Source organism: Hemiscyllium ocellatum, chromosome 12 (genome assembly GCF_020745735.1).
Source record: "Hemiscyllium ocellatum isolate sHemOce1 chromosome 12, sHemOce1.pat.X.cur, whole genome shotgun sequence".
Classification (NCBI taxonomy): Eukaryota; Metazoa; Chordata; class Chondrichthyes; order Orectolobiformes; family Hemiscylliidae; genus Hemiscyllium; species Hemiscyllium ocellatum.
The window spans coordinates 102,166,020-102,181,582 of NC_083412.1; the positions used below are offsets into that span (position 1 = coordinate 102,166,020).

At 42.2% G+C, this 15,563-nt stretch overlaps 1 protein-coding gene across 3 annotated transcripts in view; it reads left to right on the forward strand.

Moving 5' to 3' along the window:
* The window catches only part of pknox1.1 (pbx/knotted 1 homeobox 1.1), a 103,636-nt gene that overhangs the window by 77,442 nt on the left and 10,631 nt on the right, over nucleotides 1-15,563 (forward strand). For all 3 annotated transcript variants that reach the window (XM_060833889.1, XM_060833890.1, XM_060833891.1), the window contains 2 exons: nucleotides 3,300-3,394; nucleotides 8,966-9,097. In XM_060833889.1, the coding sequence (XP_060689872.1) occupies nucleotides 3,300-3,394; nucleotides 8,966-9,097 (227 nt within the window). The remainder of the gene's footprint in view (nucleotides 1-3,299; nucleotides 3,395-8,965; nucleotides 9,098-15,563) is intronic.

Here is a 15,563-nt window from a genome sequence, read left to right on the forward strand (position 1 = left end):
TGAGAGAGATAGATAGGTTCTTGAGCCTCAAGTGTTATAGGGAGAAAGAGGGAGAATATGGTTGAGAAACATATCAGCCATGATTGAATGGCAGAGTGGACGCGATAGACTGAATGGCCTAATTTCTGCTCCTATGTCTTATGGTCTTATTTCCCAACTGCCCCCGAAATAACTCTTCAGAGGCTGCTATTTTGTCACCAATCACCCTCCATTCTCAAATGCATAGCCTTTGACAATAGAACAGCCTTTCACTGAGTGAAGCATTCCAGGGCTCAGTACTGCTGACATTCATCCTTTTATTGTCAACCAACTCTTCCTGATTAAGGTTGCTTGTCTAATCCAATCTGGAAACTCATATTCTATGAATTCTATAAGCTGGCTAAGTTCATTACAATCACTACGTCCCCCACCATGAATCCACAAACACAGGGCAGTCCGATCCCTTTACAAGCCTCAAGATGCTTTTTAATACTGAATCAGGTTCGTCCGACTTGGAATCTAACATGGGAGGCGTATGATGAATGGGAGCTCACCTCTTGTGCCAGGAGTGCCTGGGTGGGCTTTCACTCCTTTCTTCCTTCAGTCACGCCCATCTCTGGTTCAGAGGACTCAATTATGTTTGTTGGAGAGAGTGATCACTGGGTCCCTGAAATATTTCTGAAGGCTTGGATGGGCAGTGTAAGTTTTGCACATTGTGTGAATTTGCAGCTTCCAAATGATCCACATGCTTGAGCACATCGACCCAAACTTTGTAAATTGCTGATCCAGATCTCATGTTGATCATGCCGCTTACCTGTGTTTGGTCAGTTCGTGCACCAGACTTTGTCCATTTTGTCTGTCTCACCTGATGGAGTCTTGGGTTTGATACTGGATTTCCTAGTGCCATTCAACCCCACCGGGTGTGGGCAGATCAGGCTTAGCTTATTTCTAGTCTTTTACCTATTTCTACTCGGCCTCCTGGATGGTGTTCTAATTTGTAATTAAAAGTACTTAGTAATAGAGCCATTACTGAAGTAACCCGGAAATATTGGTGACACTGCCTTATCCTCTTTAAGCAGACCAAGTAGGGGTTTGTGATCTGTGATTATCATGAATTTTCATCCATAGAATGATTGGTGGAACTGTCTGACTCCAAATATGACCATCAATCCTTCTTTTCCACGTGTGCATATTTATGCTCTGCATTAGCCAGAGTCCTGGATGCATAAGCTATTGGGCGTTTCTCTCGAATGGGCTACTTATGAGCTAAAAAAAAACCCAATGCCATATGGGAAAGCATTGGACATTGATACCAGATCTTTCTTGGGATTGTAGTGTGCCGACATGTTAGAAAATGATAGCTGTTCCTTGACTTCATTGAAAGCTGGGCCTTTCTATGAGACTGTTTCTAAGGCTGCCCCTTCTTTAGGAGTTGATGCAGTGACACCGGGATGAATGCCAAGTTGTGTATGAACTTTCCGTAATAATTTACTAGACCCAGAAATGACGTAAGCTCCAGGACAGACATGGGGCCATGGCAATTTTGATCACCACCACTTTATCTTCCAATGGGTGTAACCTGGTCTTGGCGACATGTTAGGTCACTTGGCAGGACTGGAACACACAGTTTTTCCCTCCTTAGGCATATGTTGCCTCAGAAAAACACCTTGGGCCATATCCAAGTTCTGTAAGGGCACCTTATTGGTTTTCTCTGTTATCATGATGTCATCTAGATAAATGGTGACCTGAAGTACATCCTACAAAATGTTCTCCATTGTCTGAACAGACTGATGATACCCCACATGGCTGTCTCGTATTTTGGTGGAAGTCCTTATGGGTATTATTTGTAGCACACCTCTGAGAATCCTAATCTAAACGTGACTGCAAGTAAGCATAGCTCATGTCAAGCTTCTTGCAGGACAACCCCCCTGCCAGCTTTGTGTACAACTCCTCTATCTGAGGGATTGGGTATTTATCCAAATATGAGAAATAATGTGCAATGTGGAAAGATGGGAAGTTGTTTATTTTGGAAGAGAGAACAAAAGAATAGAATATTATTTAAATGGAGACAAACTGCAAAAAGCTGCAGCACAAAGGGACTTGGGGAGAAACTTGTGCAAGAATGATGCAAACGATCACTAATGGAATGTTGGCCCTTATTTGAAGAGAGTTGAAGTATATGAGTAGGAAGGTCTCACAGCAACTGTTGGTCGGATCACATCTTGTATAGTTTGAGCAGTTTTGGTCCCCTTATTTAAGGAAAAATCCATTAAATAAAAGCAGTTCAAAGAAGGTTCATTAAGACAATCTCTGGTTTGGAGGGATTGTCTTATGAGCAAGGGCTAGACACATTGGGCCTCCACTCACTGGAGTTTAGAAGAGCGATATCTCATTGAAACATACTGGTCCTTGAAAGGCTTGACAGAGTACAAACTGAGATGATTCTCCCATTCTATTAGAGTCTAGAACTGGGGTGTTACATTAAGACTGAGATGAAGAGGAATTTCTGCTTGGAACTCGTTACCACAGACAGCTGTGATATATTGCGTGTATTTAAAGTTGAGATAAATAGATTCTTCAATAAAACAAAGAACTGCAGATGCTGGGAAGACTGGCAGCATCTTTGCGGAGAACGCAGAATGAACAATTTTATTCAGGTAACCCTTAATCAGAAGATTGATTATTGATCAGTCAGGGAATCAAGGGTTATGAGGCAAGGCAGGAAAGTTGATGTGTGGAATGTTGAATCAGCCGTGATCCTGTTGAATGGTGGAGCAAGGTTAAGGGGCCAAACGGTCTATTCTTATTACTATTTTTTTAATGATCTTATTGTTGCTTCCATGTTGAAATATTTGTTGGGAATCCAGTCCTCTTACCAATCTATTCTGCTTTCCCTTTTTCGGATATTTAACATCTGGAGTTTTGACTCCATCATGACAGCACAGTGGCTCAGTGGTGAGTACTGCTCCTCACAGCGCCAGGTGCCTGGATTCGATTCCACCCTTGGGTGACTGTCTGTGTGGAGTCTGCATGGGTTACCTGTGGGTGCTCCGGTTTCCCCCCTCATCCAAAGATGAGCATGTTAGGTGAATTAGCCATGGTAGATGCAGGATTACAGGAATAGGATAGGGGCTTGGGTCTGGGTTGGAAGGTGCTCAGCAGATCAGTGCAGACTTGAAATGGCTGAGTGGCCTCTTTCCACACAGTAGGGATTTTTTTGATTCTATGGCCCAGCATTTCACATGCTAATGATTTTGTAAGTTGAAGTTGTTCACAACCAAAATGTATTTGCAACTTAGCCTATTCCCTTTCTTCAATAGGTGGTGGGGCAGTTTATCAGCCTGTTACTGTGGTTACGCCTCAAGGCCAGGTAGTGACTCAAACACATGGCACAATACGTATCCAGAATGCACAGGTAGGTTCATAGCTTCATATTGGGAGGGAACTGGTAATGAGTGAGAGTATCATAAACAGCAAAAATAAATTATTGAATGGTCGTCATACTGCTTTGTGATAACTTACACTTTTAATATTATTAATTGTATCGAACTCTAGTTTACAGCAAAAAGGTAAATCTGGCATGTAATTAGGTGGAAATATTCTCCATCACAAGAGCAGTGTATACATTGGTAACACCAATATCCACAGTATACATTCACAATGAGCAGAAAATGTGTTGCTGGAAAAGCGCAGCAGGTCAGGCAGCATCCAAGGAGCAGGAGATTCGACATTTCGGGCATAAGCCCTTCTTCAGGCTTATGCCCGAAACGTCGAATCTCCTGCTCCTTGGATGCTGCCTGACCTGCTGCGCTTTTCCAGCAACACATCTTCAGCTCTGATCTCCAGCATCTGCAGACCTCACTTTCTCCTCGAAGATTCACAATGAGCAGGCTGGCTACAGTGACTGCTCTATTGCAGGGTACAACCTAGTTGTACAGATACGAGGAGGATACAGGTACAGTGTGAAGGTTGATGAACACTGTGTCATTTCAGTACATAAACTGATTGCACATCACTCTCATCACAACATTGCAAGTTATTGGATGGGCCGAATGGCTTAATTTCTGTTCCTTTGTCTTATGGTCTTATGGTTCATGCTGGTTATGCTGATGCACGGAATGACCTGTATCAATACAGAGGTTTATTATCCTGATGCTAAGAATATGATTGCACTGGTTGGAGTGATACCTCAGATAAAGGAAGTTGATTGTTGGAGATCAGACATTTCAGCTCCAGGATATTTCTGCAGGTGTTCCCCTGGATAGTATCCTAAGCCCAATCATCTTCAGCTGCTTCATCAATGCCTCCCCCCCCCCCCCCCCCCCCCCCCCCCCCCATCATAAGGTCAGAACTGGGGATGTTTGTTAATTATTATACAATGTTCAGCTTGATTCATGACTTCTCGGATAAAGAAATAATCTGTTTTAAGATGCAGCGAGATCCCGACAGTATTCAGAATTGGGCTGAAATAGCAAATAGTATTCATATCATGCAAATGACAGGCAATAACCATCTCCAATAAGAGAGAGCTTAACCATCACTCCATGACATTCAGTAATATTGTTGTCCCTGAATTCCCCATTATCAACATCCTGGGAGTTACTATTGACCAGAAACTGGACTGGACTAGCCACATAAGTATTGTGGCTCTAAGAGCAGGTCAGAGGCTAGGAATACTGCGGCAAGTAATTCACCTCCCAACTCCCCACAGCCTGTCCACCATCTACAAGGCACAAGTCATTCACTCCCTCCACCACCAACGCTCAATAGCACCAGTGTGTACTATCTACAAGACACACTGCAGAAAGTCACCAAGGATACTTAGTCCTTCCCAAAACCACCAAATTGAAGGACAAGGGCAGCAGATACATGGGAACAACAGCATCTGCAAGTTTCCCCTCCAAGTGTCACACCATCCTGACTTGGAAATATATTGTCGTTCGTTTATTGTTACTGGGTCAAAATCCTGGCACTCCCTCCCTAACAGCAATTTGGGTCTATCTGTGACACATGGACTGCAACAGTTCTAAGAAAGCAGCTCACCAATAAATGCCGGCCAAGTGAGCGACATCCTCCCAGAAATGAATATATAAAAATGTGCAGAATGATTACATTAATATGAGAATGAACAGTCACAATGTATGGACTGATTATAATTTAATGATGGAGTAGTCATGAGAGGCAGACAGCTTCCATTCATGTCACCTTTTGATAATGGCATAGTGTTCGAACTGTAGAGTTTTGTGACAGAAATTATCCTGAGCTGCCTCAATGGCGATTCCTGGTGGTGACTGTGCAGTATACTGTGACCTGATTCTCTTACAAAGGAACAGCTTGTACACACAGTAAACTGCTGAAGTAGATAGAGGTTTAGAAAGAGGTTTTCTTTAGAAGAAAATGACTGAATTGATCTTAATTTGCAAGGAAAGTGAAATTAAACTCTGCCATCCACATTTCTCCTTCATTTTCTCAGCTGTTTTCTTGTCCAGATTTGGTGGCAGGGAAGAATTGTCCTTTAAAACGCACACATTTTGAAATATCCAGAACACACTAATGCAATAATACTTTCTTACAAAGTTCAAGTTATTGCTTCCACTAAAATAAAACAAAGAATTATGGATGCTGGAAACTGAAACAAAATGGAAACAGAAGTGTTACTGGACTAAAAATGTTAACTCTGCTTTCTTTCCACAGATGCTGCCAGACCTGCTGAGTTTCTCCAGTAATATCTGTTTTTATTACTTGCACTAATTCATTGGCCCCAGTAAAGAGGCAGGCTGCCTTCTAGACCAATACCAGCAACCTTTCCAGCTGTCAGGCCCAGAATTCAAGATATGATTATTCCACTTGTCATCCTAACAACTTTGTTGGGATTTACTAGAATTGAAAGAAAACCCACAGTGAGAATTTACTTTTGTTTCTTGCCTTTCCTGAGGAATAAATAGATATGTAACCATAATTTTTTCCAGTCTGTGGTTCAATACACTTCCCTAAACTGTGTCTCTGTATTCATTGTCCCAAGGCTTCCCTTGTCTCCACTGCTTTGAATTCAAGATCCATCTCCTCAACTTTAAATCCCTCTAGAATCTTGTCAGCTAAATTCCCAACCTGATATCTCCGCCTGAGCACTTTGTTCCCCAATGGTTTATTGTGTATCGCTTTGCTTCACAAAGGTGGCAGAATATTTGTTTCACGTAACTTCTGTTGCTTTAAAAGCCTATATGACTATGCTTTCAGGTACAGTTCAGTGACTGGATTTGATCTGATTTACTTTTGTTATATGTATCGAGATACAGTGAAAAGTATTGTTTTGTGTGCTATCCAGGCAAATCATGCCTTATTTCAGGGTAATAAAACAGAATGCAGAATATAGTGTTACAGATACAGAGAAGATGCAGAGAAAGTTAAACTTTAATATATGTGCAGTCTGTTCGAAAACATTCATGGGCCCCTTTTGGTGAAACTGTTTACCAATGTAACCTGGGCACCATCAGCATGAGGCAGTGCATTTAGAAGATGCTCAGGTTCCCTGTTGGCTTCTACCTACATGACATTTCCTCACTATTGCTTAGGTTCTAACTTCGGTGTCTTAGCAGCTCCAGCCAAGTATTGCAAGAATAAGGAGTGGTGCTGAGCCCTTGTGTGATCTATTCAAATGTTCTGAAAGTGGATCATTCAGCAAGAGATGCTACAAGGAATATTAGCTGCTCTGAGTGCCTTTACACTTTATTGTAGTATCGAGGCTCTGTGGAGAAAGCAATCCTTTGATTTGGCTGTTGCCTATTTATACTCTGAACAAGCTGAATTGTTTTACCCAGTAGTGGTTGATCTGTAAAGTCAGTGGAAGTCAAATATATTTTGTAAAATTCTCCTTGGGGGGGCTAAACTACTTTCCATTATGTGGTTACTGAGCTGTATAACATGTTCCACCCATGGTTTGTTTGAAGTTCGTTGATCTCTAAGAGGTCGTCATCCTGAAATGTTAACTGTTTCTTTTAATGGATGCTATTGGACCTGCTGACGGCTTCTAACATTTTCAGTTTTTAAGTCTTGTTAACAAGTCTTATGTAGAGATAAAAGCAAGATACTGCACCCACTGGAGATCTGAAATAAAAATGGAAAGTGCTGGAGAAACTCGGCAGGTCTGGCAGTATATGTGGAGTGTTAACGTTTTGAGACCAATGTGACTCTGCTTCAAACTCTTCCCTTTACACAGATGCTGCCAGCTTTGCTGAGTTTCTTTAGTACTTTCTGTTTTGTGGTAATGTAGACAACTGGATGAATAATCAAAGGGCTGTGATAAGTCCTATTCTATGAACTCAATAAATCCAGACTAGAAAGTGAGTGCTAGTAGTAGTGACTAGAAAACTACCAGCTTGTCACAAAAATTAATTTCACTAATATCCTTTGGAGAATAAAATCTGCTGTCATTACATGGTTTGGTATATGACAAACTGTGGACAAGCAGTAATGTGATTTCACTCTAAATTGTTTTCTGAAATGGCAATAGCAAGTCCATAAAACAATAATATACAGGAGTAGATTAAACCATTCAGCCTATCCAATCTGCTCTGCCATTTAGTCACAGCTGATAAGTTTCTCAACTTCATTCCCCTGCCTCTCCCTATAACCCTTGATCCCCTTACTAATCATGAACCTATCTTTTGCTGTCTTAAGTACACTCAATCTCTTTGCCTGCATAGTCTTCTGTGACAATGTGTTCCACACGTTAACCACCCTCTGGCTGAAAAAATCCCTCCTCATCATAGTTCCAAAGATTTTTAACTCATTCTGAGGCTTGGGTCCTAAGTCTCTGTGTCCATTTTATCCAGGCCTCTCAATATTCTGTAAATTTCAGTGAGATTTTTTCATATCTTTCTACACTCCATCGAGTACGTACCAAGAATCCTCAACTGCTCCTCCTATTACAAGCCTACATCCTTGGGATCATTCCTGTATACCGCCCCTCCAAACGCTAGCACACCTTGCCATTGATAAGTGGCCCAAAGCTGCTCTCACTATTCCAAATGTGGTCTGACCATAGCCTTATACAGCCTCAACAGTACACACCTGCTGTCATTTTCTGGCCCTCTTGAATGAATATTGCATTAGACATCCTAATTGCCAAATGAACTTGCATGTTAACCTTAAGAGAATCTTGAAGTACGACTCCCAGGCCCCCTTGCACTTCAGATTTCTGAAGCCTTTCCCCATTTGAAAATAGTCTGAACCTCTATTCTTCCAACTACATAACTTCATATTTTGCCACATAGCATTCCATCTGCCACTTCTTTGCCCACTCACCGAGCGCGTCCAAGTCCTTCTGCTGCCTCCTCACTTCCTCAGCACGACCTGTTCCACTGTCATTTATCTTTGTGTCATCTGCAAACTTAGCAACAGTGTCCTCTGTACTCCAATGTCCTAACACAGACTCCCACAGAACTCCACTGCTATCCTGAAAAAGACCCCTTTATTTCTACTCTCTGCCTTCTGCCAGTACCTTGCCCCTAACACTATGAGCTCTTACCTTATTTTGCAGCCTCCTGTATGACACCTTGTCAAAGTCACTCAGTTGTACCCATGCTTAACATCATTTTCTTAAAGGTAATTAAAGCTGATCTTCTAGTGACTACCACATCCGATGAATACATAAAAATACTAAGGCTGCAGACTCTGCAAAAAACCAGTCTAGTGCTGTGATGTTCCCAGAGTAGTACTGTGTGTCAGTGAGTCTGGTATGTTAGCAATGTGTTCCACTGAAAACAACCAGGTGAAAATGACCATTTGAAAATATTAGAGTCTGCTGTTCTCTATTAAAGCTCATTTGAGACAGTGGATTATTTTAAGTTGCACATTTAACTGTTGCAGATAGTTAGATTATGCCTGTTCTTTAGACAGATCAGCAATCTAAATCTGAAACTTCTGCATTAGGCAAGTTTATATAAATACTGATTAAATGTCACACAGAATATTTGTTTTTTAACAGCTGCAGCTGCAACTAAATCAAGATGTGAATGTCTTGCATCAAGACAGTGAGAATTCTCCAAAAAACAAACGAGGAGTCTTGCCAAAGCAAGCTACTAATATCATGAGATCCTGGCTGTTCCAGCACATTGCGGTAAGTTTCACATGTAATGTCGTTTAGCTGTAGATGACAGCTGCAATAAAACTCTTGTTTTAAATCTGTTATGCTCACTTGAACAATCTTTTTTTTATTTTCTGTGTTCAATCGATTTCTTTATGAGGGCTGGTGTGATTTTTAATATCATCAAGTAGCTCATATGATAAACATTTCCAGCTGTGTGTCTCATTGTGAACAGTGTCACATGCTTGACTCAACAAATATTCCATAGCTTGATTGTGAAGTTCAGCTTGGTTCCCCATTAACATAATTCCAGCTTGTCTAGTGAAATTTAGTCTTCAGTGCTTCAGGCTGCACAGTATAAGCTGTTCTCATCAGATTTCAATTTCACATTTAAAATACCTAATGATTAAAATTCTGGTGTTATGTATTCCTTGTGGCACTGCTGATGAGCTTCACAAAGACCTGATTAGACCACACCTTGAATCTCTGTGAGCAACCCTGGCCGTCTCATCTTAGAAAGATACCTCAGCCTTGGATGGATCAACAAAATGATCCTAGAATCCTAAAATTTCCAAAAGAACCTACTTAGAATTTTGAAGGTTAAGAGGTGATTTAACCAGATTTTTCAAGATGGGAAACAGAAAGGATAGATTGGAAGAAACTCACTGGGAAGCCATGGGCTAGAGAACAATCTAAAAATCAGTGCCAGACCTTTCAAGAAGTTAGTATGTGCAAAGGTTGATAGAGGTTTGCCACTTTTTGCTGCAAATATCGATGGAGGCTAGATTAATAGTTAATTTTAAAACTATGATTCACAACCTTTTGGGATTTAGAGGTGTTAAAGGATAGGGGCAGAGAAGATAGATGTGAGAAATAAAATCAGAAGTTGCTGCAAAGACTTAGCAGGTCTGGCATCATCTGTGGAGAAAGAGCAGAGACAGCTTCGGGCAGAAAGATTAAAAATGAAACATTAACTCTGATTTTGTTTCTGATTTCCAGCATTTGCAGTTCTTTGAGTTTTTTTTGTTTAAGGTAGATGTGAGGTTAGGTTACAGATGACAAAGGAGATCAGAAATGAGGGAGAGGGAGAGATTGAATGCGAGAATGAGGGTTGGTAGAGGGTTTTGGGGGAGGTAGAGACAGGAGTAGAGTGGAGCAGAAGTAGACCATTGAGTCTGTTACACCATACAATGTGACCATGGCTGATCTGATAATCCTCAGTTCCACTTCCTTGCTTTTTCTCCGTAACCCTTGATTTCCTGACTGATTGTCTGTCTCAGCTTCTGCAGTAAAGAATTCCACAAATTCGCTACTTCTGTGTGGAGTAATTAATCCTTATTTCTGTCTTATTGTGTGACCCCTTATTTTGAGGTTATGCTCTCTGGTCCTGGACTCTCTCACAAGGGCAAACAACAAAAGAACAAAGAACAAAACAGAAGTCCAGCACAAGAACAGGCCCTTCGGCCCTCCAAGCCTGTGCCGACCATCATGCCTTTATTCGGTCCGTATCCCTCTATTCCCTTCCTATTCATGTAACCATCCAGATGCCTCTTAAATGTCATCAACGTGCCTGCTTCCACCACCTCTTCTAGTAGTGCGTTCCAAGCTCCAACCACTCCCTGCGTAAAATAACTTCCCTCGTACATCTCCCTTAGACTCCCATCCCCCCCCACCTTGAACCTGTGTCCCCTTGTAATTGAAACTTCAACCCTCTGCATGCTTCCCATAAGTTTGTAGGCCTCTCATAAGTTTGTAGACCTCTATCAGGTCTCCTCTCAGTCACTGTCTTTCCAGTGAAAACAATCCTCGTGTTTTTATCCTTTCCCCATAGCCAATGCCCTTGAGACCAAGCAACGTCCTGATGAACCTTCTCTGCACTCTCTCCAGAGCTTCCAAGTCCTTCTGGTAGTGTGGTGACCACAATACTCCAAATGCAGCCTAACAAGGGTTTTATATAGCTGCAACATGGTTTGCCAACCCTTGTACTCCATGTCCCGGCTGATAATTATAAGCATGTCATATACCCTCTCGATCACCTTGGCCATCTGTGTTGCCACTTTTAGGGAACTGTGGACCTGCACACCCAGATCTGTTTGATGTTAACGCTCCTAATGGTTCTTTCATTTACAGTATCATTCACACCTAAATTTTATTTCTCATTTCTCTGGATTAAACTCCATCTGCTATTTCTGTGCCCAAGTCATCAATCTATCCATATCCTGTTGTATTCTTTCACAGTCGTTGGTACCATCAGCAACTCCACCAGTCTTGGTGTCATCTCCAAACTTACTAATCAGACCACCCACATTTTCTTCTAGATCATTTATATATACTACAAACAGCAGTGAACCTAAGACTGATACCTGTGGAACACCACTAATTACCAGTCTCCATTCTGAAAAACACCCTTCCACTGCTACCTTCTGTCTTCCATGACCAAGCCAGTTTTGTATCCAACTAGCCAGTCCACGCTGAATCCCATGTTACTTTAGTTTTTGTACCAATCTGCCATGCGAGACTTTATAGAATCCATATAAACTGTATTCACAGCCCTTCCCTCATCAATTATCTTTGTCACCTCTTCAAAACATTCAATCAGGTGAGTGAGACATGACCCTCCCTGTACAAAATCATGCTACCTGTCACAAACTAGTCCACTTTCTTCTAAATGTGTTTATATCTTGTCCTTCAGTATCTTCTCCAAGAGCTTTCTGTCCACAGACGTCAGAATCAGTCGCCTATAATTTCATGGATTATACCTGTTTCCTTTCTTAAACAAGTGAACAACATTGGCTGATCTTCAAAGAACAAAAAATAAACAAGATTACAGCACAGGAACAAGTCTTCCAAGCTTGCGCTGATCCAGATCCTTTATCTAAACCTGTCACCTTTTTTCTAAGAGTCTGTATTCCTATGCTCCCTGCCCATTCATGTATCTGTCTAGATACATCTTAACTGACACTATTGTGACTGCCTTGACCATCTCTGCTGGCAACGCATTCCAGACACCCACCATCCTCTGCGTAAAGAACTTTACATGCATAACTCCCCTAAAGTTATCCCACTGATTTTAACTTGTGACCCCTAGTAATTGAGTCGCCCATTCTGTGGGGAAAAATAGCTTCTTGCTATCCACCTTGTCTCTACCTCTTATGCTTTCTGACCTCAATCAAGTCCCACCTCAACCTCCGCCTTTCTAATGAAAATAATCCGAATCTACTCAACCTTTCTTCATAGCTGGTGCCCTCTATACCAGGCAATGTCCTGGTGAACCTCCTCTGCACCCTCTCCAAAGCATCCACGACCTTTTGGCAATGTGGTGACCAAACCATTCCAAATGTGGCTGAACCAAAGTTCTATACAACTGTAACGTGACCTGCTAACTCTTGTACTCGATTCCCCTTCTGATGAAGGACAGGATACTATATGCCTTCTTGACCACTCTATTGCCACCTGCATTGCCACCTTCAGGAACAATGGATCTGAACACCCATATCTGTATGTATATCCATTTCCCCCAGGGCTTTTCCATTTACCATACAGTTTGCTCTTGAATTGGATCTTCCAATATGCATCACCTCACGCTTGCCCAGATTCAACTCCATCTGCCATTTCACTGCCCAATTCTCCAGTCTTATCTATATTCTGCTGCATTCTCTGACAGTCCCCTTCACTGTCTTCTATTCCACCAATCTCAGTGTCATCTGCAAACTTGCTAATCAGACCACTGACACCTTCCTCCAGATCATTTGTGTATATCACAAACAGCAGTGGTCCCAGCACGGATCCCTGTGGAACACCACTGGTCACAATTCTCCATTTTTAGAAACTCCCTTCCATTACCACTCTGTCTCCTGCTGCCCAGCCAGTTCTCTATCTATCTAGCTAGGACACCATGGACCCCATGTGACTTCACTTTCTCCATCAGCCTACATGGGGAACCTTATCAAACACCTTAATGAAGTCCATGTATGTGACACCTATAGCCCTTCCCTCATCAATCAACTTTGTCACTTCCTCAAAGAATTCTATTAAGTTGGTAAGACATGACCTTCCCTGCACAAAACCATGCTGCCTATCACTGATAAGCCCATTTTCTTCCAAATGTGAATAGATCCTAATCCTCAGTATCTTCTCCAGCAACTTCTCCATGCTGACTCACCGGTTTATAATTGTATGGATTATCCCTGCTACCCATCTTAAACAAGAGGACCACATTAACAATTCTCCAGTCCCCTGGGATCTCACCCGTGTTCAAGGATGCTGCAAAGATATCTGTTAAGGCCCCAGCTATTTCCTCTCTCACTTACCTCTGTAACCTGGGATAGATCCCATCTGGACCTGGGGACTTGTTTACCCTAATGCTTTTTAGAATACCTAACACTTCTTCCCTCCCTATGCCGACTTAACCTAGAGTAATCAAACATCTATCTTAACCTCGACATCCGTCATGTCTCTCTCCTTAGTGAATACCAATGCAAAGTGCTCATTAAGAATCTCACCCATTTTCTCTGACTCCATGCATAACTTTCCTCCTTTGTCCTTGAGTGGGCCAACCCTTTCTCTAATTACCCTCTTTCTCCATATATGCATATAGAAGGTCTAGGAATTTTGCTCAACCCTGTTTGCTAAAGATATTTCATGTTTTCCCCCTTAACCTTTTTAACCCCCTTAATTCTTTGTTTCAGATTTAGTGCTAGTTTCAAGGTATCCTTTCAAAGCTTCGTATATTTTCAGTCACCTAGACTTCATGTATGCTTAGTTTTTCTCATAGCTAGTCTCTCAATTTCACCTGTCATCCATGTTTCCCTAATCTAGCCATTTCTGTTCCTCATTTTCACAGGGACATGTCTGTCCTCCACTATAATCAGCCTCTCTTTAAAAGCCTCCCACATATCAAGTGTGGATTTCCCTTCAAACAGCTGCTCCCAATCCCAGCTCCTGCCAAATTTTGCTGTAGTTGGCCTTCCCCCAACTTAGCAATCTTCCTTTAGGACCACTCTCATCTTTGCCCATGAGTATTTTAACACTTAGGAAATTGGGATCTCTATTCCAAAAGTAATCCCCTACTGAAACTTCAACCGCCTGGCTGGGCTCATTCCCCAACACCGGGTCCAGTATGGCCCCTTCCCAATTTGAACTGTTTACATACTGCTCTAGAAACCTCTCCTGGATGCTCCTTACAAATTCTGCTCCATCTAGACCTCTAATACTTAGTGAAACCCAGTCAATGTTGGGAAAATTAAAATCTCCTATCCCCACCACCCTGTCGCTCCTGCATCTTTCCATAATCTGTTTACATATTTGTACCTCTATCTCACGCTCGCTGTTGGGAGGTGTCTAGTACATCCCCAACATTGTTACTGCACCCTTCCTATTTCTGAGCTCTGTCCATATTGTCTCACTGCTCAAGTCCTCCATAGTGCCCTCCTTCAGCACAGCTGTGATATCCTCTCCGACCAGTAATGCAACTCCTCCACCCCTTTTACCTCCGTCTCTATCCTGCCTGAAGCATCAATATCCTGGGATATTTAGTTGGCAGTCATACCCTTCCCTCAACCACGTCTCAATAATAGCAATAGCATCATACTCCCAGATACTCTGACCCCTAAGTTCATCTGCTATAGTTACTGCACTTGCATTAAAACAAATGCACCTCAGACCACCAATCCCTTTGTGTGCATCATCTGCTCTCTGCTTACTCTTCCCCTTAGTCATGCTGACTTCATTATGTAGCTCCTTACAGGCTATAATTACTGCCTTCTTCCTGTCCACTAACCTTATTTAGTCCCCAACCCCTGCCACATTAGTTTAAACCCTCCCCAACAGCATTAGCAAAAGCACCCTCAAGGACATTGGTTCCAGTCCAACCCAGGTGTGGACCGCCCAATTTGTAGTTGTCCCACCTCCTCCAGAACCAGTCCCCATGTCCCAAAAATCTGAACCCCTCCCTCCTGCACCATCTCTCAATCAACGCATTCATCCTGCTGATTCTTTCACCCCTACTCTGACTTGCATATGGAATCCTGAGAATACTACCTCTGGAACCTCGCTTGTGGTCAAAGAGGAGGTGACAATATCTACTAATGCCCCAGGTATTTCTTCCCTTGCCCCCTGCAGTAACCTGGATAGATCCTATCTGACCCTGGGTATTTATCCACCGTCATGTGATTTTAGGTATCCAAAACCACTTTCTTCAATATATTGACATTCTCTAGAGTACTCACACTCTGATCTCTGACCTCAACATCAGTCATGACCTTCTCCTTAGTGAATACTGATGCAAAGTACTCATCTCTCCCACTTCCTGTGGCTTCAAGCATAACTTCCCTCCTTTGTCCTTAAGTGGGCCTACACTCGCCCTTGCTATCCTCTTTCTTCTACTATATGCATGAAATGCCTTAGAATTCTCCTTCACCCTGTTTGCTAAAGACATTTTATGCCCCCATTTCGCCTTCCTAATTTCATGTTTAAGTTCCTTCCTAATTTCTCTATGCTG